The sequence below is a fragment of the Poromitra crassiceps genome (genome assembly GCF_964638095.1).
Source record: "Poromitra crassiceps genome assembly, chromosome: 11".
NCBI classification, from domain to species: Eukaryota; Metazoa; Chordata; class Actinopteri; order Beryciformes; family Melamphaidae; genus Poromitra; species Poromitra crassiceps.
Genome location: NC_139643.1, coordinates 39016062 through 39040847, shown reverse-complemented (window position 1 = coordinate 39040847; position 24786 = coordinate 39016062). Strand labels below are relative to the sequence as shown.

At 46.9% G+C, this 24786-nt stretch overlaps 1 protein-coding gene across 1 annotated transcript in view; it reads right to left on the bottom strand.

Annotated features, from left to right (window-relative positions):
* The window catches only part of csmd2 (CUB and Sushi multiple domains 2), a gene marked incomplete at both ends in the record, with an annotated part of 345949 nt that overhangs the window by 112252 nt on the left and 208911 nt on the right, over positions 1 to 24786 (bottom strand). The window contains 7 exons of the mRNA XM_083645747.1: positions 9634 to 9760; positions 17153 to 17344; positions 17770 to 17926; positions 19662 to 19831; positions 21393 to 21581; positions 23152 to 23367; positions 24009 to 24125. Of these exons, the coding sequence (XP_083501873.1) occupies positions 9634 to 9760; positions 17153 to 17344; positions 17770 to 17926; positions 19662 to 19831; positions 21393 to 21581; positions 23152 to 23367; positions 24009 to 24125 (1168 nt within the window). The remainder of the gene's footprint in view (positions 1 to 9633; positions 9761 to 17152; positions 17345 to 17769; positions 17927 to 19661; positions 19832 to 21392; positions 21582 to 23151; positions 23368 to 24008; positions 24126 to 24786) is intronic.

Genomic DNA, 24786 nt, shown 5'->3' with positions numbered 1-24786 from the left:
GGTACCCGCATATCTTCCCTGTATTTGATTGGTGCAGCAGTAGTTTAGAGCATATCTTCCCTGTATTTGATTGGCGCAGCAGTAGTTTAGAGCTTAGAGACGTGGGCTGTATTTGATTGGTGCAGCAGTAGTTTAGCTGTATTTGATTGGTGCAGCAGTAGTTTAGCTGTATTTGATTGGTGCAGCAGTAGTTTAGAGCTTAGAGACGTGGTATTTGATTGGTGCAGCAGTAGTTTAGAGCTTAGAGACGTGGGCATGTGAACAGAGGGTCACTGGTTTGCATCGTCAGACCAACTGGGAAAAATGTGAGTGAGGAGAGGCCTCCGCCTCTCTCAGCAACTGAGCTGCCTTTGAACATCAAAGCACTCAACTCACAGTGGAGCTGCTCAGTGGCCAACAGTTGAAACGTGGGGTGTTGCAGGAAAAACAATAGTCTAAGTGTTCTTAGTCAACTTTCTCTGGGTTCTAAAGGGAAGTAAAAACAAAAAGAAACAAACAAAACACTTCCTAAAATGAGTGGTTTGGAAGTCTTGGAAACAAAAATTTCCAAAACTTCCAACCAACAATGAAAGATGCAGAGTCCCATAACTCACGTCAGAGACCACCACCAGCAGTCAAGTTAGACTGCAGTTTCTGAGAGGGGGAGAGGAGGATCATGTTTTACAGAATGTAGGGAAACAGTGGATGGAAAAATCCAGAAGGACGCGTTAATGGAACATAACGGATGCCAACTGCCATAAAAAAACTGAGAAGAAGAAGATGACTGCAGTTTCTAAAGCTAATTGTGCTGAGCCACTAATCTGCCACTAACAAAATGGTTAACGGCAGTCCCTCCACATCCGGACCGCAGGGGCCGTGTTTAATTCCTCCACCCCCGTCATGTAAGCGCCCCAGGCAGTCCGCACGCATGTTATGCTAATGCAGTTATGATATACAAATCCTATAGCATGATCCTCCTACGCTCCGCCTCCCCACACTCTTGGAGGCAGAATGCTTGGGTGTTTCACAGGATTTGCAAGTATAAATCACAGGAAAAGTGCATGTGGTGTGGATGTGTGTGTGTGTGCCTGCCTGCATGTATACAGCAGGGGAACGGGCTGATTTGAGTCTGTGGGGAAGTTGAGCCACCCCTTGTTTCTATCAGAGCAGTTTTGCCAACTCTTTTCAAAGGAAAGTAGCTATTGGCTACTCAGAAAGTCGCTAGGTGACGTCACACGCTAATTTGCATAGCTAATTATGCACGCTGTGCCGTAGCCGTTGTGATAGTAAGTGCTGACACCGCCCTCCCGGGCCAGATTACGCATACACCGTTATACATGACAAGCAAACCCTATGTGCTGTGTGTGTATCTGTATGGAGCACTAACAGGGAGAGCGAAAGAGACACTACTGTATGGCAGAAGCGCACCAATTTATTGGCTAATGCACTGGATTCAACACATTAACGTTGCTTCTCATGGTCAGAAAAAGTCGCCGGATTTGACGCTAGTCGCTTTTGAGAAACAAAGTCGCCAAGGGGGTCTGAAAAGTAGCTAAATATAGCGACAAAGTCACCAAGTTGGCAACACTATCATAGACACAATTGTGACCACACATTTTTGAAGGGTCATGTTATGTTCAAGGAGTCATGATTCTTGTATCTGAACAATTACAGGAGTTTGGGAGAGAGATAAAACATCTCACACGTAGGTGTTAGTGCCTTAGGCAGTTACAATTGTGAAAACTAAACTGCTGGATGCTACAAGTTTGTTAAAATGGTGTGGGTGGAGTAAGTTGAGCCAAAAGGCCTGGGTAAAGTTGAGCCAGTGCCCCAACTCGGTCTCACTTATGATGATTATTCAAGTATTATTTTACTGTAATTCTACATTCATTCTTACATTGTATCACCGGAATTATGTGACATTTTGAATTTTAGACCAAAAACCATCCTGTCACACCTCTCCCTAGGCTCAACCTACCCAAGTTGAGTCAATAGATCAGTTTTGTTTGGAATTTATCTTTTGAAGTTGTTAATATTTTTAAATAAAACCTGTATATGTTTTGCTTTCATAATTATGTTTCAAATACACAAGACGTGATGTTAAACGACCCATAGTGCCACTTCTTAAACTCCCGTGCTCCCGGTGATGATGGAAGGCTTAAGCAGTGACTTGCGCTCTGATATTGAGAAAGGCTAGGCAGACATGTCATTGGGGTTGTCAAGTGGGCTCCTACTGTCATTAACGTTTCGCTGACTGGGCCCACGATGTCTCCAGTAGGCTCAGCGGTGCATTCTGGCATCCCAGAACCCCTCTGCATCTACCTAGCCAGCTTGTTTGGGAGACCAGCTGGCGTCTTCAGCCTGGCCACTGGCTACTCCACTCTGCCAGCCTTGATGTTTCCTTGATGGCCTGGGTAGGGCTTGTCCACTGATCCTCCCAAGGGACTGTGAGCTCTATAAAGCCCACCGTGCGCTGAGAGAGTTGGACCACAGGACCAGATCTGGCCTCAAGTTGGTGATGGCTATCTCTGATGGAACAGACAGCAGCCGTTCGCCCACGTGAAAATGTTTAGCTTTAATTCATCATAATCATCCACGCCATACGACTCAACTTATACTCTCCCTAGGCTCAACTTAACCCTCGCCAGAGGCAAGTTGAGCCAAGTTATATTCATATAGTCATATTTTAAAAACTGCTTATTTCACTTTAGATCCAAAGTGATTTTTCTTAGGGATGCACCACATTATATAGATATTTTAGTTGGGAGACTTACCTGTATCCTCACTTTAAAGACGCCTTAAGTAAAAACGGGCTCAATGCATCCCGCTCTCTCCTACCTACTGTGTGTGTGTGTGTGTGTGTGTGTGTGTGTGTGTGTGTGTGTGTGTGTGTGTGTGTGTGTGTGTGTGTGTGTTGAGTGAGTGGGTGAGTGAGTGAGTGAGTGAGTGGGTGAGTGAGTGAGTGAGTGAGTGAGTGAGTGAGTGAGCTGGTTCGGGGGATTTGCATGTGGATTTATGCGGCAGGCACGTGTTCGATCGCTCATGTGCCGGCGGCGGCTCTCATGTTCTAATGCAACCTTCTGGACCTGTCAGAGGCAGCATGGCATCACTTCCTTCTTCCAGATTGATGTGTCTGAAAGAGGGATGGGAAGGTGGGTGGGTGGGGAGGAAGCGGTAGGTAGGTAGGAGGAGGAGGAGGAGGAGGAGGAGGAGGGAGTGAACAGACGGGAATCTTAATCATTGCTGGAAGAGGTGGATCAGGGCAGGAGGAGAGGAGGTTGAGGAAGAGAAGAGGAGGGTTGGAAGGTTGGAGGGATTTGGGCTGAGCGGTTGGATGGAGAGGGCGGACGTGGACTGCATGTTAGGATAATTGGCTCCTTTTTATACAAGACCAAAATAGCCAATCTCTGCTTGTCACTGTCTGGGAGTAAGGTGTGTGTGTGTGTGTGTGTGTGTGTGTGTGTGTGTGTGTGTGTGTGTGTGTGTGTGTGTGTGTGTGTGTGTGGGGGGGGGGGGGGGGGGGGGGGGTGGATAAGAAGGTAGGGAGGATATATGGTGTGACTGGCATCTCTCTCTCTCTCTCTCACTCTCTCTCTCTCTCTTCCCCATGCTCGCTCAACCCCTCCCCCCCAGATCCCATGCTGGACATGTACGCTTCTTTCTTTTCACCAGCCAATCCCCTGGCCGCCAACGTTCGCTAATCCGGGTGTTCTTTTTTTAACTCCTCTTTCTATCCTTCCCTGCCGCTTCGCCTTTCTTCTCGCCTCGACGCCGCGCTGGCTGCGTGGTGCAGGCCCCGCTGCTGCAGCTGGCTCTGGCAAGGGAGAGGGTGGGGCTGGTGGGGAGGAGGTGTGTGTGTGTGAGTGTGAGTGTGAGTGTGAGTGTGTGTGTGTGTGTGTGTGTGTGTGTGTGTGTGTGTGTGTGTGTGTGTGTGTGTGTGTTTGAGTGTGTGTGTGTGTGTGTGTGTGTGTGTGTGTGTGTGTGTGTGTGTGTGTGTGTGTCTGTGTGTGTGTGTGTGTGTGTGTGTGTGTGTGTGTGTGTGTGTGTGTGTGTGTGTGTGTTTGAGTGCATGGCGTGTGTAGTGTGTTTGGTACGCGCTGAGAAAACACTTCATAGCTAGCTACGTCAATTGGTTCATTTCCAGAGGAACTGGGAAGTGATATAGCCTCGAGTAGGGAACATTCTTTTCTTAGATGATCCAATCATGATGGGGGAGGACTCTGCCCTCTGGGCTTCCCATCTCTCCCCCACTGATTTCTGTATTGTTTGTTCATTTTTGATGTGCCAAATCAAATCAAATCAAAATTCCTTTAGAGATAACTATTCCGGAGGAAAATGACAGGTTGAAGGAGGAGGAGTGGAATCATTCTCCCTCTTAGGAAAAGAGACATTCGCGTCTCTGTGTGCTGCAGCATTTTTGCAAGATCATAGGCAGCCATGTTTTGTGTCCCTCTCTTAACGAGACAAAATGGTTCAATCATATGTTTGAGGTATCGCCTGGAGGACTGAGGAGAGGAGGAGAGCGATGGAAGAGAAGTCCAGGGTCTCTTTTGAGTGTGCCTTCACTGTTTTGTATTCATATGAGAGAAATAGAGAGCGCCCAAGACTCTCCTCGTATGAATACCAAACAGTCGAGCTGCAATCAAGAGTCCTGTGGGGAGTCTTCCGAGTAGGTGTGTATGTGTGTGTGTGTGTGTGTGTGTGTGTGTGTGTGTGTGTGTGTGTGTGTACATATGAAACTGATAAATAAGTAAGCATGTGGGTGTGTTGAGAGACTGCGAGAGAACCAGGAAGCACGGAGCAAACAAATTCCCTCCGTCTACGAAGGCGTCAGTGCGTGCCGACGTGGCCCATATATGACTGTCCCCGGTGGGATCAGGGCCGAGTCGCTTGCATAGGGCAGGGTCAAAAGGTCACAGTGTGAATGAATGTGCTTGATATATATATATATATATATATATATATATATATATATATATATATATATATATATATATATAAAGGCTTTTCTTTACACCTGCGTTGAGGCCTACTGGCCACAGCAATTTCTGCCCGGACCGCGTGCTGCGGTGAACTGATGTAACCACATGAAAGCAGTGCTATCATAGCAAGAGAATTCAAAGTGAATTTTAGCTAGGCGCAGGTGTCGAATTGGACAATGGATCGGTGAGATAAAAGCAGAGGACTATGAATGAACACACGCGCATGTAGGTGCACCTCTGCACAGCGTGCACAATTCATCTTTTCTGAAGCCGAGACATTTTCAGATTGTGAAAAACCCCGTACAGACAGAGTATGAAATGTAATGTGCCTATACCACCAGACAGACAGACTGCTTCCTCTCTCCACCTATACCCACCTAGCACCTATGCACAGCTGCTAGACAGAGTTCGGAAACTTCTGTAAGTCAGCAACAGGCTGCCTCCCACGACTCATACTGTAGCCTACTGTATAGCTCCCACACACTGTGTGAGTTCTATAGAGTCCTTGTGACGCAGAGAGTCAAAACGCCTGCGTATCCTGGCCCACACGGTGCATTGTCTCATAACCTTTACCCTCTCCAATGCACCAATGTACAGACCACGCTTCTTTTCAACATCCTTTCTTTTTTCATGAATACTTTCGGCTTCATCTTTCCTCATTTATACCTCATTTGACCTCTGGAGCAGTCTCCACGCTGTATGAATACATAGCGTTTCAAATGGCCCATTTGCTTCCCTTATCATCTATGTTCCTTTAATCTAGTTATTATCTTTTCATCTCTGCCTCCCAACTAGATGACGCCTGCCCTCTTTTCATCCATACACCTTCCAGCCTTGAGCTCCCATGGTGCACCAGGGCGGAGGCGGCGTTAAGACGGTGGCTGTCATTTGGCACAACTCTGCGTTCGTTCGTCTGATTAGCGCGCTACTTCCAGTCGAGTCCCAGGTCTAATGCATTGCAAATGCGCCTTAATAATGGATGGTGTAGATAGGATCAAAGGCATGCATGTGGAACGTAACTTACAGAGGGAGGCCAGGGACCCAGAGGTGGTGAAGGCACTAATGAACCTATGCTAGCAATCACAAGGGGTCTGGGACTCTCAGACGACATGCAAATGTGCAACCTGTGAGGCAACACACTGTGTACACACACACACACACACACACACACACACAGTCCCACAGAGGGAGCTGTGCTTGAGTATGACACACGCGTGAATGCACACTCCCACGCTAACGAATATGCACAATGGAAGGGACAATGAAAAACATGCATACTATCTGATAGTGAATTGTTATATTGTTAAAGTGATAATTATCACTTTAAAAAAATGCACACACATGCAAACAAATACCACACAGTTCCATATTGATGAGTTTGTAATTGTTCCCTATAGGAATAATTCATCCATTTATCACAAGTGAGAAACAGACAAAGATAGCATTCCCAACTATCCAATCTCTTGTCCACCTCCACCACTCCCCCTCTCTCCCACATGTTCCTTCACCTCCACCACTCCCCCTCTCTCCCACATGTTCCTTCACCTCCACCACTCCCCCTCTCTCCCACATGTTCCTTCACCTCCACCACTCCCCCTCTCTCCCACATGTTCCTTCACCTCCACCACTCCCCCTCTCTCCCACATGTTCCTTCACCTCCACCACTCCCCCTCTCTCCCACATGTTCCTTCAAGGCCAAAGATACTCAGAGAATAAGAGCATCATTCTCTTTGAAGAGCCCTGTGCCCTCCACATAATCAGGTCATTCAAGTCCCTAGGCTTACAAGACTATTGTGTTTTACATCCCTGCTTTATGGCCACGACACAAACACAGTCAGGGAGAGCCAAGAAGGATCACCAGGCTGGTTTACGGTAGGCTGGTGGGGTAGTAAGAGATGAGGCGAGGTGTTCCATAAACAGCACAATTATAACAAATTAATTATCAGACCCTTTCAGCCCAATTACATGTAAAATTACACCAGCAAAATGAGTGGCCATTATTGAGGACGTCTCCATTCATAACTAGCCAGAGAAGGGAGGTGGTCACCAACACACAGGCACGCATGCGCGCGGGCGCACACACACACACACACACACACACACGAGCGCGCGCGCACACACACACACACACACACACACACACACGAACACCAGGTCGGCAGGGACATAAGAGTCGTGGTCTCCATAGCGAGGGGGCGGGCTTGCATTGCTGTGCTCCAGCTTTTTGTTTAGTATTATGTCAGGGAAAAGATGGGTGACCAGCTGGTTCAGGAATCTAGTAGGGATCTTGGCTGTCCACCCTTTGGGGGTGTTACCTGGCATGAGCGACTGGGAGAGGACCCAAGGGCAAACCCAGGACACGATGGAGGGACTACAACTCCCAGCATGCCTAGAAGCCTCTGGGGATGCACCAAAGGGAGCTGGAGGAAGTTGCTGGGGGAAAAGATGTCTGGGCTGCTCTGCTTGCCCTGCTGACCCCAACAAGTGGCTAGAAAATGGATGGATGTATGGATGGAAGGACGGACGAACGGACAGAACACACCAAGATCGAATGCTGCCTTCCAGACAACTGGGACCTTCAGATTTTCTGGCCTCCTATTAGGAAAAGTGCGCTGGAACGGCACTCAAAGTGGGAGCTCCGACTTGAAAACTGGGAGAAAGAAATCTACCCCCCACTAGGCTGGGAATCAGTTGTTTGACATCACATCATCATGGAGTATGTAGTCCAAAGTATTAAGTGCCTAAATAAAATGTATAATAGAGTCTGTTACCTTATGTGTCATTGCTGCTCCTCATTTTTGTTTAAATATGCAAGGAGGGTGCTCTGCTCGTTGTTAAACTGTCTTGCTATTTGCCAAACAAAAAAAAAGCGTTGCGCTCCGCCATGTTTCTTGGTTGCGTTTTGGCTTTGTGCTCTGGAATGTTTTGAAGGTGGGGGGTGGGACTTTTCCACTGGGAAACACCCACGTCCCAGGTGTCTGGAAAGCAGCATGAGTCTACCAGGCCTGTGTTCTCAGGACCCTATTCTATGGAATTGAACCAGCTATACAAGACAAGAGTGTCAGTTAAACACCTTCCACATACGGTGCCTAAAGTGCACCCTCAAAATCAGCTGGCATGACCATATCCCACAGGACAACATCCTGCAACATGCCAAATCTTGCAGCATGTACTTTCTGCTGAGTCAACGCGGCCTGTCGATGGCTGGGGCATGTCCAACACATGGAGCAGGGAGGCTGCCAAAAGACATCCTGTATGGACAACTGACCACTGGCACCGGACGAGTCGGGTGACCCCTACTCCGATTCAAGGACGCCTGCAAGAGAGACCTGAAAAGCTTGCAATATTTCCCCAGACAGCTTAGTCTCTTAAAACAGCCGTGTTGGCTGCCACAATTTGCAAATCCACCCAAGAACTATGTCTGTACTTCCTGGAGTGGGAAGTTGGCTAAGGCAGGAGTTCCGCTCATTTGCCCAATCACCTGCCTCAGGGCTGGAAAAGTAAGGCATGATGTGCCGCCTCAGGACTCGACATTAAGGCTTGTCTGGGACAAGTGGATTTTTGACAAGGGCAACTTGCCCCACCGGACAAGTTAAAAGTCCAGTGTACTTGGATGGGCCGCCCAGGTATATTAACGGCCATCCAACTATATTCGGCGACCCATTTTAGCAAACATTAGAAACATGACGCCAAACTAATCAGAAGAACGGTGAATTGTGAAAAGTCTGTTTGATAAGTTTAATCTACATATTAAATGACTGACGACGAGGGAAATCAAGTCTTCAACTGTTTCCTACTGTTGGAGAAAAACCTCCTTCACAAACAGATGATGTGATGATGACAGATGTGAGGAGGGGCCGGCTCACAGCAGACAAGAGGGAATGGAGGAAGCACACTGGACTGTACCAACTACCCGGGCTTCCCCGTTCCTCTGCATCACATGCACCAGGGACTGTACCAACTACCCAGGCTTCCCCGTTCCTCTGCATCACATGCACCAGGGACTGCCACTCACGCATCGCTCTGCACAGCCACAGCAGAAGATGCAAAGACCTTTAGACAGACAGACATCCCAAGCATGCGTCTCCGAAGACTGGGCTGCCAATGATGTTCCTGTACGAATGTATAGCCACTTCTCATACATTAGCTGGATTGGTTGATGTTAGCATGATAGATTGAAAAGTAATCCTGAAGCATAGTGTCTAGTAAGTGGCTTTGACTATAGAGCCTCAGCTGCTTTCTCTTGTGTCATGTGATGTCATTAAACATGCATGCATTTTGCCATGCCAATGTAGCTTATTACTATATTCAGGTCAAGTGGTCAAACTCATGCAAGCAAAGCTGTGGGTCTCAAGTTAACAACACACACACACACACACACACACGGGCCAAAATGATCTCCGAGCACTTGACTTTGTCTGGCAAAGTCTAAAACCCAAAGGCTCTGAGGTGGCAGCGCCCTTCATCCAACATTGAATCAACAATTTGCCAAAAGCAGCCCGCTAAAGATTGATTACACGGGAGCCTGTGAAAGTGATGAATACCACTGCAAATGGGCCGCTAAATTGGAAGTATATTGAGAGGTGGTAGATTGAACCAAAGACCGGGGAAGAACAATGTAATCAGAAAACTAGAGAGTAACGCAGGAGGAAACAACTGGCGGCGCACAGACCTAACAGTGCTCCCAGGGGCGGCCTCGACGGTCCACACACAGTGCAGGTTGTGCTCGTACGGAGCCGGGTAGCCAGGGGAGAGGATACGACCGGTCGGCTCATCCTTGCTGGTGCCCCCACACTCCGCTAGAGAGAGAGGAGAGAGAGAGAGAGAGAGGACATGGATTTAGGAAGACAAGGACAATGGAGTACCGCAGGGATGACTTACTTTTGTAGGCCAACCCAGAAGTTAGCGTCGGGCCCGGTTCCCTTGTCTGGAAGTCAATTGGATTTTTGTATGGGCTTTTTGGTTAGATGCCTGAAATAACGTCAGTGGGTAACAAAAGTTTATGACACTGAGACCTTGGTGTTCAGCAAGATCATCTTCAGAACACAACTTTTGTGACTTTTTTTATTTTTTCTAATATTTTTTTCCCTATCCCATTTTATCCCCCATTAGTGCTCATTTGATTTCTCAATCCTGGTTGCTACTCCATCCTCTGCCGATCTGGGGAGAGCCGAGACTGGCTCCATGCTTCCTCCGAGACATGGGCAGTCAGTCAGCCGCTTCTTTTCACCTGACAGAGGAAGCTTCACCGGTAGGACATAGCACGTGGGAGGTTCACTCTATTCCAACCAGTTCCCCTCCCTCTGAACAGGCGCCCTTAACGACCAGAGGAGGAACCACACTAGCAACCAGGATATTGCATGTTTTTGTGAAGGGGGTTCCTATATGAGGGAAACCCCCGGGAGGCACGGGGAGAACATGCAAACTCCACACAGAAAGGCCCTTTTGCCGACCCCACCCGGGCGGTGGGCACTCGAGGACATGCGGACGGGCACGCATTCCTTCAGCGTTCACCTCGTCCCCAGGTGGGAATCGAACCCACGTCCCACGACCTTCGAGCTGTGAGGCGATAGTGCTTACCACTGCACCACCGTACCTCCCCAACTTTTGTGACTTTTGAAGCGTCAATGTGATCGCCAGAAATCGTGAAAATTGTGATTTTATTTTTAAAAAAAGTTCAAGTTTGTGAAGATTATCTGGCTGAAAACAAAGGTCTTAGTATCACAAACGTTTGTGAACCACATACCTCATTTCAGGCATCTAACAGAAAAATAACATTGACTTTGAGACGAGGGAACCAGGCGATACTAACTTCTGGGATGTAGGACTCATTCTGGTACTCTTATGAACACAAGTGGACAAAGAAGGAAACAAAGTGCATCTCACCAGTTTGCTCTCATCATTATTATGATTGACATTGCAGTCACATACTCCAACATAATGTGCTGCTTCAACTTGTTTGCAATCTGAATGATAGGAGGGAGGAGAGCGGCCAAGTCAATACACTCTGTGTGTGTTGACTGTGTGTGTGTGTGTGTGTGTGTGTGTGTGTGTGTGTGTGTGTGTGTGTGTGTGTGTGTGTGTGTGTACACTCTGTGTGTGTGTAGCAGCGTATCTTCTCTTGGCTCAGCTGTGCCAATCCACCATCTCAGCCGCCATCTCATCCTGTCGCCTTTGAAAGCCGACGACACTTGTTGACTGAACAACGCATTTGGCCAGATCGCTCTGCACACGCAACGACCGCTCAACATCGCTCTGCACACGCAACGACCGCTCAGCTCAATTACAACTCATCTCAAGTTCACAATCTCTTTGATGGAGACGGGGATTTGGTGTGACGTTGTGGTAGCTACACTGAAGTTGATTTCCTAATCACTGATATGATGTGCACCCTTGTGGGCAGTATGGTAGGAGGTACATCATATCAAGGGGATGGCAGACTTGTCACTTGTTTGTCAGGGGAGGGTCAAAGGTCGTGTTTGTTTGTTCATACAGTAGTTCCTGTCCGGGAGATACCACGGTCCTAGTTTCTTGGCTCAACAAGCTGTGAATCCCTTAACGCCCCTGAGGTGGCACACACCAAATATGACCTCAGTCACTCACTCACTCACACACACACGCACGCACGCACGCACACACACACACACACACGCACACACGCACACACGCACACACACACACACACACACGCACACACGCACACACACACAGTATGACACTAGAAAGCAAAATTAGAGGCAAACACATTTAGCCAACAAGAATAGTGGAACATATTTCCAACCTTATAACGCATTGCCTTCAGAAAACCTCTGTGACTCAAAAGCAATTTTCAGCCCCGCACCTAACCACTCCCACCCCCCTGCCCTCTTCCAAAAAGTGAATGAAAAAGAGAGAAAAGGTGTTTTTGTTGACATCCTTGAAGGCATCATCTCAACTGACGAGAATATGGTATTTTCCCCCGCTTTCCCTTCCTCTCAGAAGAAATTGCTCCTTCAAACAAGAAGAAAATGATGGTCTAAGAATCATTCTGATGATGGTGGTGCTGGTTGTGAAACCCATCTGCTACCAGAAACACGCGCGCGCACACACACAGAGGAACACCAGGTTGGCAGGGACAGAGAGTCCTGGTTTCCATAGCGAGGGGGCAGGCTCGCTTGGTCACATTGACATTGTGCATTGCGGAAAAACTGCAGTTCCTTGAATGGCCATTTGGGGCTGGCTGCAAAAGCGAGTCAATCCCCATTCACCCCATGTTAAAATGCCCGTCTTTACAGCACAAATAAACATGTTTACAGCCTGGTTCAAAAAACGGTTTTGGCCTACATGCTGTAGCTAACTTCACCTTTCACGCCAACTGTATGGGGGGTGATTGTTTTTATATAACTCGCCCGTTTAGAGTAAAATAGACGATAAAAAAAGACTGCTTTGTGTGTGATTGACAGGTTGCCTGTCCAGTGATCACACAGCTTGCCGATCATGGACCAATAGCAGGCGGAGCTGTGGTTCTGTGGGAAACCCCCGGTCTCGTGCCATCTTACAGGAAAACCAAGATGGCAGCGCCCAAAATGCCAAACTGCAGGCTTAAAATCAGGAGTCCACAGAGCAATATGACGTCACACTCACTCTGTCCATCTCAGGCTAATGTGGTCAAGCACTATCCAATTGCAACCTGATCAGAGAAAACACATGTTAGTGCCAGGTGTAAATGGCCTCTTTTATACAGTCTAGATGTTCCATACCCATCAGAGCAAAATGCTTTGTCACCTTCCATTTGACAAACATCTCTTTCTCAGGACCCACCTTGTTTCTCTCTCTCTCGCTCTCTCTCTCTCTCTCTCTCTCTCTCTCTCATGCATTAAACATTTACACAGCAATAATCACCAGAGCTGGCCTCTGATCAGTTTTGCTGTGAAAGCAGAAACTATCTCTCTCTCTCACACACACACACACACACACACACACACACACACACACACACACGCGCGCGCGCGGATGGACGCACACACACGCACACACAAATGAGAAAAAGTAGGAAAAACCATTGAGAAGGCTGGATAGAGAGGAGAGAGGTAATGGCAAAAAAAAAAAAAAATGAAAGTGTGATCAGATTAATCTTTACTCTCTTGCTGAGGTTTGTCTTTCTTCAAGTGTTTTTTTCTCTCTCTCTCCGATATGCTTTTCTTCCCGTGGAAAACTTGCAGTGTTTTGCGGAGTGAAAAGGGAAGACAGAGTGATCTATCACTCCGAGACAAACCCATCTCTTTCTACTGGCCTGATGACCTGCTGGAGAAACTATATTAGGAGCTCCTCAGCACTACCACAGCAGTATAACTCTTCCAGCCGCTCTCCCCCTTCAATCTATGTCTCTCCATAAGTCTGTCCAGTGGCGACTCCTGCTCTGTCTCTGTCTTGTTCTCTGCCCAGGCTACTGGCCCTTTACAGCACAGCATGTGCATCCTGGGTGATCAACATGGTATTTGGATATGATCAATAAAACTAAAATAAAAACGAGGAAGTCACATGCAAATCAAACGGATGCCAGGCAGCGTAGAGAGTAAAACATTGTCAAACATGGATCGGTAAAACATGCAAGAAAAGATTGACTTTACATTTTTGGATATTAATTTTACATGAGGAAGTGACGTGCGGCAATGTGTGTTTTGGTGTAGTCTCGCTGGCCAGCCTCCTCTCCGTTCCGTCCGAGGAGTCTGGCGCCACGGAAACAGGCAACAGGGATAAACCCTCCCCTGCTCTACAGCTACTCTCCCATTGGAGCGACTGTTTCGGTGGCAGCCGGATGTCCGCTCCTGGCTTATTACAAACTCTGTCATTGGCTCCGACCATGTCAATCAGAGCGGCTTCCGCTCCCTCCTCCCTGTGTGTCGCTGTAAATAGTGCCCTGCCGCCTCAGTGAAAACAACAACGCTAACTAGCTAATAAGCTAACGGCAGAAACCTACACGCTAGCTCGTAACGGCAAGTTGGATTGTCGAAAACTATTTTCCAAGGGCACTGCCGCTAAGCGCCGCCCATCGCAATCCCACTAAGGAGACCTGCGGCGCCAGACTCCTCGGATGGAAGGGAGAGGAGGCTGGCCAGCGAGACTAGTTTTGGTGTAAATGGGGCTCTAGTGGTTGCAGGGGGGAAAAAAAACTCTCTCGTAACTGACAAGCCCGTCTTTTATTGTCACACGAACACCGAAGGGAGGGATAGAAACATTTGGACGGACCAAGTAGGATTTCAAGCTGGCACCCTTCCACTTCTCTAACCTTATACAAACGCCTTCATTCTCTACGCCCCCTAAGCCCCTAAGCTACTGTTTGTCCCCACTGCGAGAAAATAATCCCACCATTGCAAACAGAAACAGTCCTTCATCTTCTCCCGAGTTTGGCTGTTAGGCTATCACCCGGTGGGAGGGGCACGGGGAGGACAAACCTGTTTGCAGATAGTGCCTGAATGTTGTTTGAATTAGCTGTCAGAGTTGGGGTTGGAAAGGGAGTGGAGCGTTATTATTCTAATCACCTTGGCTGATGTCAAAACACACCATCCTGCCTGTTTCTTCTTAGCCAATATAGGCCAGCATGTTATTATATGCTATTGTCATGAAAATACTGCAAAAATAGCGGTACATAAAAATGTAGGTGAACTACAACGTCCAGTAAGTGATCATTATAAGACAAACAAGCAATCAAAAAATATATCTATTTTTAGGAATGTATGTTCTTCTTAGTAAGTTTAATATGACTTACTTTAATACTTACTGTATAGTAAGTTTAATACTATTTACTATAATGTATACTATGAATTTACAGCATAACTATTCATTCAACTTCATTATGTGAGGATATTTATATAAGTAAAATAAAAAGGTAAGTTACCCAAGTTTAGATGGGTTTTCCCTGAACGTTTCAGATCCTCTCTCAATTGCTCCACTTGTCTGCCTATCATAGCCGACTGGCTTTCGGCCTTCTCTTCAATTTTAGCCAGCAGCTCCAGCTTCAAGTTGTTAATTGCTTCGAGAACAGCGTTTTGTTCAGTGTCCGGCTGTCCGCCATTGTTGCCTCAGGTGAACCTCCCTTATTAGCACGAGTATGCCATAGTATTTGTTTTTTTTTGGACATAACCCGCTTCAAAGCGTTCACAGGTGCTCAGAATGTCGTTTGAACTGAAATTATTTGCAAGGAAGAAGCTTAGAGTTGTAAAATAGAAGTTCAGTTGAGGAGCTCAGTAAGGTCACCTCATGGCAGTCTAACCGGAAGTCATGCATTCCCTGAACTACACCCATGACATTGGCACCCTGCAGTAACCTCTGAGGCTTTCTACTCCCCATGAAGTCAGCAAGTCTAGGTACCCTTGATATGAGGAAGAATCTTATTTTAGTCAAAAACAATGTGAAAAGTGGAAATATGCTGATGCAATACAGATATAAGCAACTAAAAGGAGCACAGCCATACTTGATGAGATAACATATACAATAAAGTGCTAGGAGAGCAACTGAAAGAACGCCTCAAAATAGTGCTGCATAGAGCTAAAAGAAACCACAGAGCTGTCCAACACCTGCACTGAGGTGACCCAGTATTCCAGTATTCACATTGTCTACAGTTAATTGAACTTCGATGGATAAGGAACTAGGTCGTGAAGAACTAAGTCTTAGGGCAACTGAGATTGCTTTGAATCAGCAGTGCCAGTGCACCAAACAGTATGGCTAAAGGCTGTTACACACAAAGAGCGATGCACATACGGTAAATGTTGGGAACATACATCATTTGCCAAATTATATTTCACACCAAACACGGCATGAATTTGCGATTAAATAGGTTATTTTTTTCTTTTTTCTGATTTCCCCCCAATTATACTTGGCCAATTCCCCCTGCTGCCCCGGTCTCTGCCCCACCCCTCTGCCGATCTGGGGAGAGCTGTAGACACACACATGCTTCCTCCGATACATGTGCAGTTGCCAGCCGCTTCTTTTCACCCGACAGCGGGGAGCTTCACCGGCAGGACATAGCATGTGGGAGGATCACGCTATTCCCACCAGTTCCCTTCCGCCTCGAACAGACGCCCCGACCGACCAGAGGAGGCGCTAGTGCAGCGACCAGGACACATACCCACATTCCGGCTTCCCACCCACAGACACAGCCAATAATGCCTGTATGGACGCGCGACCAAGCCGGAGGTAACACGGGGCTGCGAACCTGTGACCCTCGTGTTAGTAGGCAGGGAATCTACCGCTACACTACCCAGACACCCAATAGGTTCTAAACAAACCATTGTGTCATGAAAACATTAGTCAACATCAAACGGTAACGACATGCTTGAGAGGAGAGGAGAGGAGAGGAGAGGAGAGGAGAGGAGAGGAGAGGAGAGGAGAGAGCATGGATAGTTCCACTGCTTGCCACAGGAGCTGAAGTTGTAGCTACCATTTCGGACGTACTTCAGGATGTCTGTGGGGCAGTTTTGAGTCCCAGTGAGCCGATTGACCCAGAGCAGAGTCTAGCCATTTGTCTGAGGTCAAATAATATCAGAAGTAATAACTGAGACGTCCAGTTTAACACCATGCCAGCGGTGTGTATTTGGTGACCTGAGGGCATTTGGCGAGCTGGTGATGAGGATTGGTTCAGAATGTGTGCCAGGAGTGAGATAATGGAGCTAATATAGCAGTTTATAACTGAAGAATGAATCACTTTGTGTGATTTCATAATCGAGACATTATTGATTTCCTTCTGAATCCAGATTGTAGCTGCGTCCTCTGGTTACCAATATGCACAGAGAGGCTGGGCTGCTGCTGTGTGGCTGCCTGTCTGGTCGTCACTCCACCATGAAATACTGTATCATTGCCAACAGGTTAATTTATCTATGTCTATCTAGGTAGAACTGTTCATGTCACAGGTGAAAACTCAAAAATCTACATTGATCCCGAAAAAAACTATGTGCCGCAATTTCGTCGGTGATTGGCATGGTTGCATTGACTGGACATAGGTTCGGAAATTATTATCGACGTGCGAATAAACATCTCCGGTGTGATAAAATGAATGATGTTAGACAATGCTGTGCAACACAACGGACGCAATACAACAAATGCATAGTGTATACTATACCATACCATAACACAACAACATAATATAACATAAGGAAAACATAAGATGCACAAGATAACATGACGGTCCAGATCCCAAGGAGCACCAGACTTACCAACACAGAGGGGGAGGGGGCTGTCCCACGCCCTCCGCTCCCCCCTCAGGCAGGTGAGCACCTCGGGGCCCTTCAGCGTGTAGCCCGGGTCACAGCTGTACGACACGGTGCTGCCCGCAAAGTGACCCTTGTCCTCCCGCTTGTAACCGAACTGGGGAACGCCTGGATCCTCACACTTCACCAGCTCAAAACCTTTGGGAGGGAGGGTGAGGGGAGGGAGGACAGGTAAAGAAGTTACCGTGATAAGAAGAACAGAAGGCGTAGTAGGTTGTTCCACTGCAACAGAATGTCTCCTAAAACTCAAGGACATTCAAAAACAAATCGGCCTCGCATCTATTTCTGAGCTGTTGCAGATCAATGATAGGCTCTCTGAATGTTATTCATGAAGCTTGTATCTGTAAAAGCATTTAAAAAAAAACACCAGCGCACAGCAAATCTGCCATTTTGGGCTGAAGGAGAGTACTCTGATTGGCTGTCATGGTTCTGTGCTGTTGTCCCATTGGCACAACCGGCGTTTTTTCAGGCCAAAATGCCGGCAGCGGCACACACTCTGTGTGTGTGTGTGTGTGTGTGTGTGAGAGAGAGAGAGAGAGAGAGAGAGCTAGTGTTACACTCACTCATGAAGTGCAGCTCAAAGCCTTTGCTGGTATTCTCCGCGTTGCTCACAAACTCCAGCCACATGGAGCTGGAGGTGGAGTTGAGCGTGGTGTCTAGCAGCTCGCTGTTTGTAAACACGCCCAGTAGACGAGCGTCGTTACTGCTGCCGTCAAACACCTAGAGAGAAAGAGAGAGAGAGAGCAGTTGGACGAAGGTGTGCACACACAGATACGTACACATAACCATCCTGATAATGTGACCTCAAATTCACTTTGAGCTGCCCGCATCGATTTCAGTGGGCCGGAGTACTTGCCTTGACAGACAACTCATTCAGCCAATCAGCGTTGCCAAATCCAATCCAAATAAACTCGGAGGAACGGTGAAAATGTCTTTTCCACCGAGAAACTCTGCTGGTGCATACTCCTGTTCTTGTTTAACGGTTGTTATTGAGTCTATTTCTGCAATAATGACGCACTTATGACTGTGTTTACTCTACTAACGTTAATGGTACCACTTGTTGCCTCGGGAGACGTCATTACGGTTCTTTCCCAGCGGCGTCCCTGATTGACCGGGCACGTTGTCAGCTACTGCGCAGTCCCTGATTGGCCCGGTTACATTCACGATCAATCAATCAATCTCCTTTATTTAAGCAGGTCTCCTTGAGATTAAAATCTCTTTTCCAAGAGTCACCTGTCCAAGAGAGCACCATAAACAATGTTACAACAAAAAACACAAACAGTAGAACAGAGAAATACAACTGTCACACACTACAAATGGGAGAACACAGTATCCAGTTAATATGCAAAATAAGGTCAAGGACAGAATCCAGTTATGATGCATGAACAGGTACAATATTCTAGAACAATTTCAATCAATCGATATTTAGGGACAATTACAGTACATTGACCAAGGCTAGACTACTATCTTCTCTATCCGGGGGTGCGTGGAAGTCCAGACTGACCCGTGGAGCGAAACAGAATGTGAGGTCATGTGATCAGGATGGTTTTAACAGGCTAGTTTACACACACTCACACAGAGGGACAGCCCACAAACCCCCCCCCCCCACACACACACACACACTCCTCCTCAGGACACACACATTGCCGTTTTCACACATGCTTACAGGAACATTACCTGTAAATCAGCCATTTCCCGGAATTTCCCTTCACACCTGAGCGCTCATGTGTGAATATAGTCGTCAAATAGCCTGTATGTTGGGGGGCGGGGGGGGGAGGGCTTATTTTGGGGGTTGGCAAAACTCCGATGGTGAAATAAGTTCGCTTGTCACACAATAAATCACACTCGTTTGACTTAAGAGTATGTTGTATCCTTCACATTCGCTCATGGGCTGCAGTGCAGAGTAGTATCCAGGCAGCGTCAAGCCAGCGTAATAAACACAGCCGATTTCCCCCCTCCCCTCTCTGCTCGAGAGAGGCCAGTCCTTCAGTCCTCCGCACTTCGCAGCAGCCCGACACAGGACAGACACAGCGAGAATGGCAGCGGCTTGCAAGCCGCCCAACGCTTGTATGTATGTAGAGAAAGCAAATGCACGAAGCGAAATGTGGAAGTAGTTTGCTTTGATGTGCGCGAATGATTAGATGATGCACGCTGGAAGTGAACGTTAAGCAACATGTGTACACCTCGCCCATGAGAGAAGGACCGGCAAATGACTGGACCCGTTTCACACTTGTGTCCCTTATCGCGGCATACCGCTCTTCTGACTGACTCGAAACTGGTGAAAAGTCCGCGATGACGGGGTCGCGCTTATACCGGAAAACAACTTTCACACATGAAGGCCTTAGACCGCTTTCCGGTCATTTAGCGGTAAAAAGCGCATGTGGGAAAACGGCTACAGAAGGACACCCCCCCCCCCTTCCTCAGGACACACACAGAAGGAGATCCCCCTCCTCACTTTGAGCATGTCGTCCTCCTCTAGCCGGAAGTCCCGTGCTCGGAGCTGGATGCCTTTGCCTGGCTGCGTCTGGATCGAGTAGATGCACTCGTGGTTGTTGCTGTAGTAGCCGGGGTAGTTGGGTGAGAGCAGCACCCCTTGCATGCCAGTCACGGACGAGCCGCACTCAGCTAGAGAAAAAGAGAGGGAGCGGAGAGAGAGAGAGGAAGAGAGAGAGGAAGAGAGAGCGATAGAGGGGGGGGGGGGGGGGGGGGGGGTTGGCGTTGGAGAGAGCAGAGAACATGTCAATCGCTATATGTTTGCTTCTTGCATCAGAAGTGGGTTTATTCATGCTGGCATGCATAGGGAGTAGGGGGAGCTGATGGGGTGAAATATGGCCAATGGCTGTAGCTGGATTCTGAGTGACACATCATAATCACACTACAATCTGAATGTGATTAACAGTCATTTTGTCTCCATTTGAAAATTGCTTTTTCGGAATCAGGAATCAGGAAAGGAGTGGAGAAAAAACGATGTCTATAGAAAGACACTGCCACCATTTCAATGACCCTGAATGCATCCAGAATTTTAACGTGTCCTTCATGAATGAAATGAGCTGAATTGAGGTGATAAGAATGTCTGAGAGGTATGGACATGTATCAGGTTTCTAAAATATGGCTGAAAATGATTGCCAGAATTATGGAAATAACAAAATATGTCATCGGTGTCAATCTTGATTTGTATTTATCTTGAGGCAAAAGAGAGATGAAGAAACTCTAAATGAGCAGCCTCTTTCCTACAGAATATGCCATAAGGACGGGAGTTAAAGAGTCAGTGAAGTTAATAGAACTTCATTTGTGTCGGGAAATTATTTGACCTACTTTACACGTGCCTAAAAACTCGAAACAAACATTCGGAAAGTATCAGATATTACTGGTGCGGGTGACGGAAAAAAACACAACTTTATGTATATATATAAAAAAATATGCTTCATAAAACCTAATTACTTGCTTCCACTGGGGTGTCAAAATCTTAACACTTACAAATTACTTTCTAAGTTTAGAATCTGCGAACCATTTCAGCAGTGTGTAATTAGTCATTAAAAAAAATAAGATTCCCCTCGCTCACTGCTGTTCCCCGCATACACTGAATGTTTATCAGTGCTCTCATTACTTTGAAGAGCCATTCTAAGGACAAACGCAAAAAGGTCAAGCGTCGTCATGCGCCTGTGCATTACCGTTATTATGATTAAATGACACACAATTCATTTTCATACCAATGCCATAACGCCGTCGTTAAGATTTGATGCATCATAAGACCTACACACACAGAGCTAAATCTATGCGACTTGACCGCCCCTGTTGCACAGGCCTTACCAAGGAACAGGATCAATATGTTACATATTTCATTCATTATACAGTAGCTGCTCTTCTATTTAACTTGAGCCAAAATGGCTTTTTCTGGGGAAACTTGCCAATAAAAAAAAAACGTAGTGTGGGTGGATGAAAAGGACAAGGAGAATGCTTCAAGGTGATCAGTGGATGAATGGAGGATGTGTGTGTGTGTGTGTGTGTGTGTGTGTGTGTGTGTGTGTGTGTGTGTGTGTGTGTGTGTGTGTGTGTGTGTGTGTGTGCGTGTGTGTGTGTGTGTGCATGTGTGTGTGCATAGTGGACTCCAGGATGTAGTGAGATGCCCATGTGAGGGGGGGTAGAGGGGGTGACCAAAGCCAAAATAAAGCATGTGACCACCTACCAACACACCTTGGCAGAGGGGAGCTCCACACCCGCCTCCTGCCCCCCAAGCACACCACGCTGGCCGGCCCCTCCAGGCGGTACCCCGGGAAGCAGGAGAACATGAGGGCGTCGCCCACCCCGTACTGCAGGCCCTTCCTGGTGCTGTAGGGGGGGATGCCCGGGTCCTCGCACGGCTCCAAGTCGTACTCTGGAAAGGACACAAACAAAGATGGAGAAAAAGGTGTGAGTGCTCTTCATTCATTTGTCAGGTCCAGCGAAGATGGATACGATATGACCTCCAGTTTGTGATCATCATAAGACCAACGAATTAAAGCTATTTTCAGAGAGGCGTTTATTTTTTCTTTATTCACCATTCACCTTATGGAGCCCCTTAGGCCCTAATTGCCCTAAGGCTGAGGCTATAGTTCAGTGATCATGTCATTTATTTAAACTATCACATACTCTTTGCCCAAAAAGGCCTAAAAGCAATGAAAGGTGGTATTCCTCCGACAGACACAATGGTCCGGACTCAGTGTACTTAGCAGCCATCCGTTTTTCGTTTTAAAATGAGGAAAGAAAAAATGGATGGCCGCCAAGTACAACTCTCAGTGATAGTGCCTCGTGCATTTCCCCCCCTCTCTTAAGTGTCTTTGCTAAGACATGCTAAGAGCAAAAAGAGGTGACAAGTGGCTCTCACTAGGTGAAGGGCCATCTGTGCTTCACTCTAAATTGATTCATTTAAAACTCATTAATTCCCTTAATGCTAACCATCTCATTGTCCTTGAGTGGATGTAATTAGACATTTCTCTTAGCCACACTTGGCGATGCTCAGCTGGGCCGTCGTAGACAAGGGGCAACTCTGTTTGTGTTGATAACCTCGTGACATAGACACCTGTTATTAAATAGGTATGGCAAGTGTGCACTCCATACTCAGGAGGCAGAGACTCCCAATCGCATCATGTCCTTGACATTTGATCTCTTTGAAACTAATCTGTGAATGTTGATCTCTAAATGCTGAGGCATACAGGAAGTTAGCATCGCCTGGTTCCCTCGTCTGCAAGTCAATGGGGTTTTGTATGGAGATTTTACCTGAAATAAGGTCTGTGGTAAACTCCCGTAAACTGCGTTCAGCAAGATAATCTTGAAAATGGTGATTTTTGGCAATGGCGTTCATGCTTCAAAAATCATAAAAGTGGTGTTAATTTGTGAAGATGAATGAATTAATGAATGAAAGTTTTATTTACGTGTCAGGACAAATTACATGACCCATCCCACATGGGATTATCAGACACATCAACATAAAGTAATTACCGTACCGATTCCGGTGCATAAACAATAGGCTACATTCAGGAAATGGACAGCAAAACACAGATGTAACTATGTAGTAAGTAAAATATATGAATTATCTATCATATGTCATCTTTTTCCTCCTATCCCACGCATGTGAGATATATTCCGAAAAAGCAAAGATGTTGTCAAAAAGAAATTCAAGTATGGCTCCTTCTTCAAAATCTAACAGGTTTAGCTCAGTGAAGATGATCTTGCTGAACACAAAGGTCACAGTTTCATAAACCACAGACCTTATTTCAGGCATCTAACCAAAATCCCCATGCAAAAATCCAATTGACTTCCAGACGAGGGAACCGAGCGCGATGCTAACTTCCAGGTTGGCCTCCAAAAACCCCTCATCCCTGCGGTCCTCTATTATGAGTAGCAGCACTCTTAGCTGCCTCCTTTCTCCCCCTCGACGTTTTGACTTCCTAAACGTCTGCGCTCACCGGAGAAGGTGATGTTGAATCCCTCGTAGGAGACGGAGAAGTCGGAGAGGAAGCGGATCTGAGCGGTGTAGTTCCCGAACAGGCCGGCGCTGAGCACCGGCGGCAGCGTGGAGCCCGTCAGTCTCCACAGGGCCTGGGAGAAGCTGCCGTTCTCCGTCACCAACAAATGGTCATGAGGGCTCTCCAGATGGAACGTATGGAAGGTGAACTGGACACCTGGAGAAAAGAAGGTGGGGGAAAGGTCTCATTGCTCAAATGTGTTAATTATGTTTTGGGGTTTTTTGTCCTTAGTAAATCCTACGTGAAACGCTTCTGAAAATGTAAAAACTGCTATGTGCAAGGTTTTCCCATTGACATACTGTCTATTGGTGCGGGATTGCCATGAAGTGAAGTTGGGCTTTGCCATTAAATGAGAAAACAAAATAGAAAGAACACTGTCACAGTCACCGGAGACAAACTTTTGACAGTTGCAGCCTGGGGGTCTTTTGATATGTTCAGTAATGCAGAACGCATCCATTCCTAGTACTTCTCCACCTTTCACCATCAGCAAACACATTACATTATTATTATATTATTATATATTACATTAACGCAGAGACAGAGATCTGCAAAGACAATTGTGTCAGGGCCCCTAATTTGCTGTGAGTGCTCTAGCAAAGGTGACGCGAAGGGACGTCCCGCGACTCTGTCGCCCTGGGCCAGCCTCTCAGCGCTCCTCGCTTACAGAGACAGCTCCTTCTGAAAAATGTAAAAGGCCACTCGTCGGGGGGGAAATGACATTGTAAGGGAAATTGAATCCGACCGCTCGCGTGTGTGTGTGTGTGTGTGTTCATAAGGATCCCCGGCACCCCGCTAACCTTTGCCGTGGGAGGTCTCGATCATCCACGTGCAGTTGAGGTTGTGCGGGTAGAAGTCCGGGAAGCCTGGTGAGAGGATGGTGCCGAGGTTGCCCTGGATGTAACCTCCGCACAATGCTGCCGACGTGGGGAGGAGATGGAGGAGAGATGAGAATGGAAGGGATCGGCGAAAGAGAAGAGGGCAAAACAAAGTGAACGAAATAAGACAGAAATGAAATTTTACCGAAATAATGGCAGAACTGGTCTTGCGCATTTACAATGCAGTAAGATGCATTTGACTAGAGGTGCCCTTCAAGAGAGCATAAAAAGTAGAGGATCGCATCATCAATATGATTACAGAGTAGCCTAGAGGGAAATCAATACTGTGCTTAAATATTAAAGCATTTACAGAGGAGTAAGAAGTGCAACTTCAAAGGGTAAGCTCACTGCCGTACATATAAAACATTGATGATGAAATGAGGCAGAAACCTTTCAAGTCTAAAACAAGAGCTGGTTATCATTTTACATACACTCACCGAGCACTTTATTAGGAACACCTTAGTAATAGTGAGTATCAGCTTTCAGCTCAATGTCAACCAGCGACCAGTGACCTCCGGCTCAAGGTTCCACATGTTGCATTCTGAAATGCTTTTCTGCTCACCACAGTTGTAAAGAGGTTATATGTTATACGTGTCAGTTGTAAAGAGGTTATCTTATGTTATATGTGTCAACTTTAGAGACAGAAATACTCAAAACAGCCCGTCTGGCACCAACAGCCACGCCACGGACAAAGTCACTG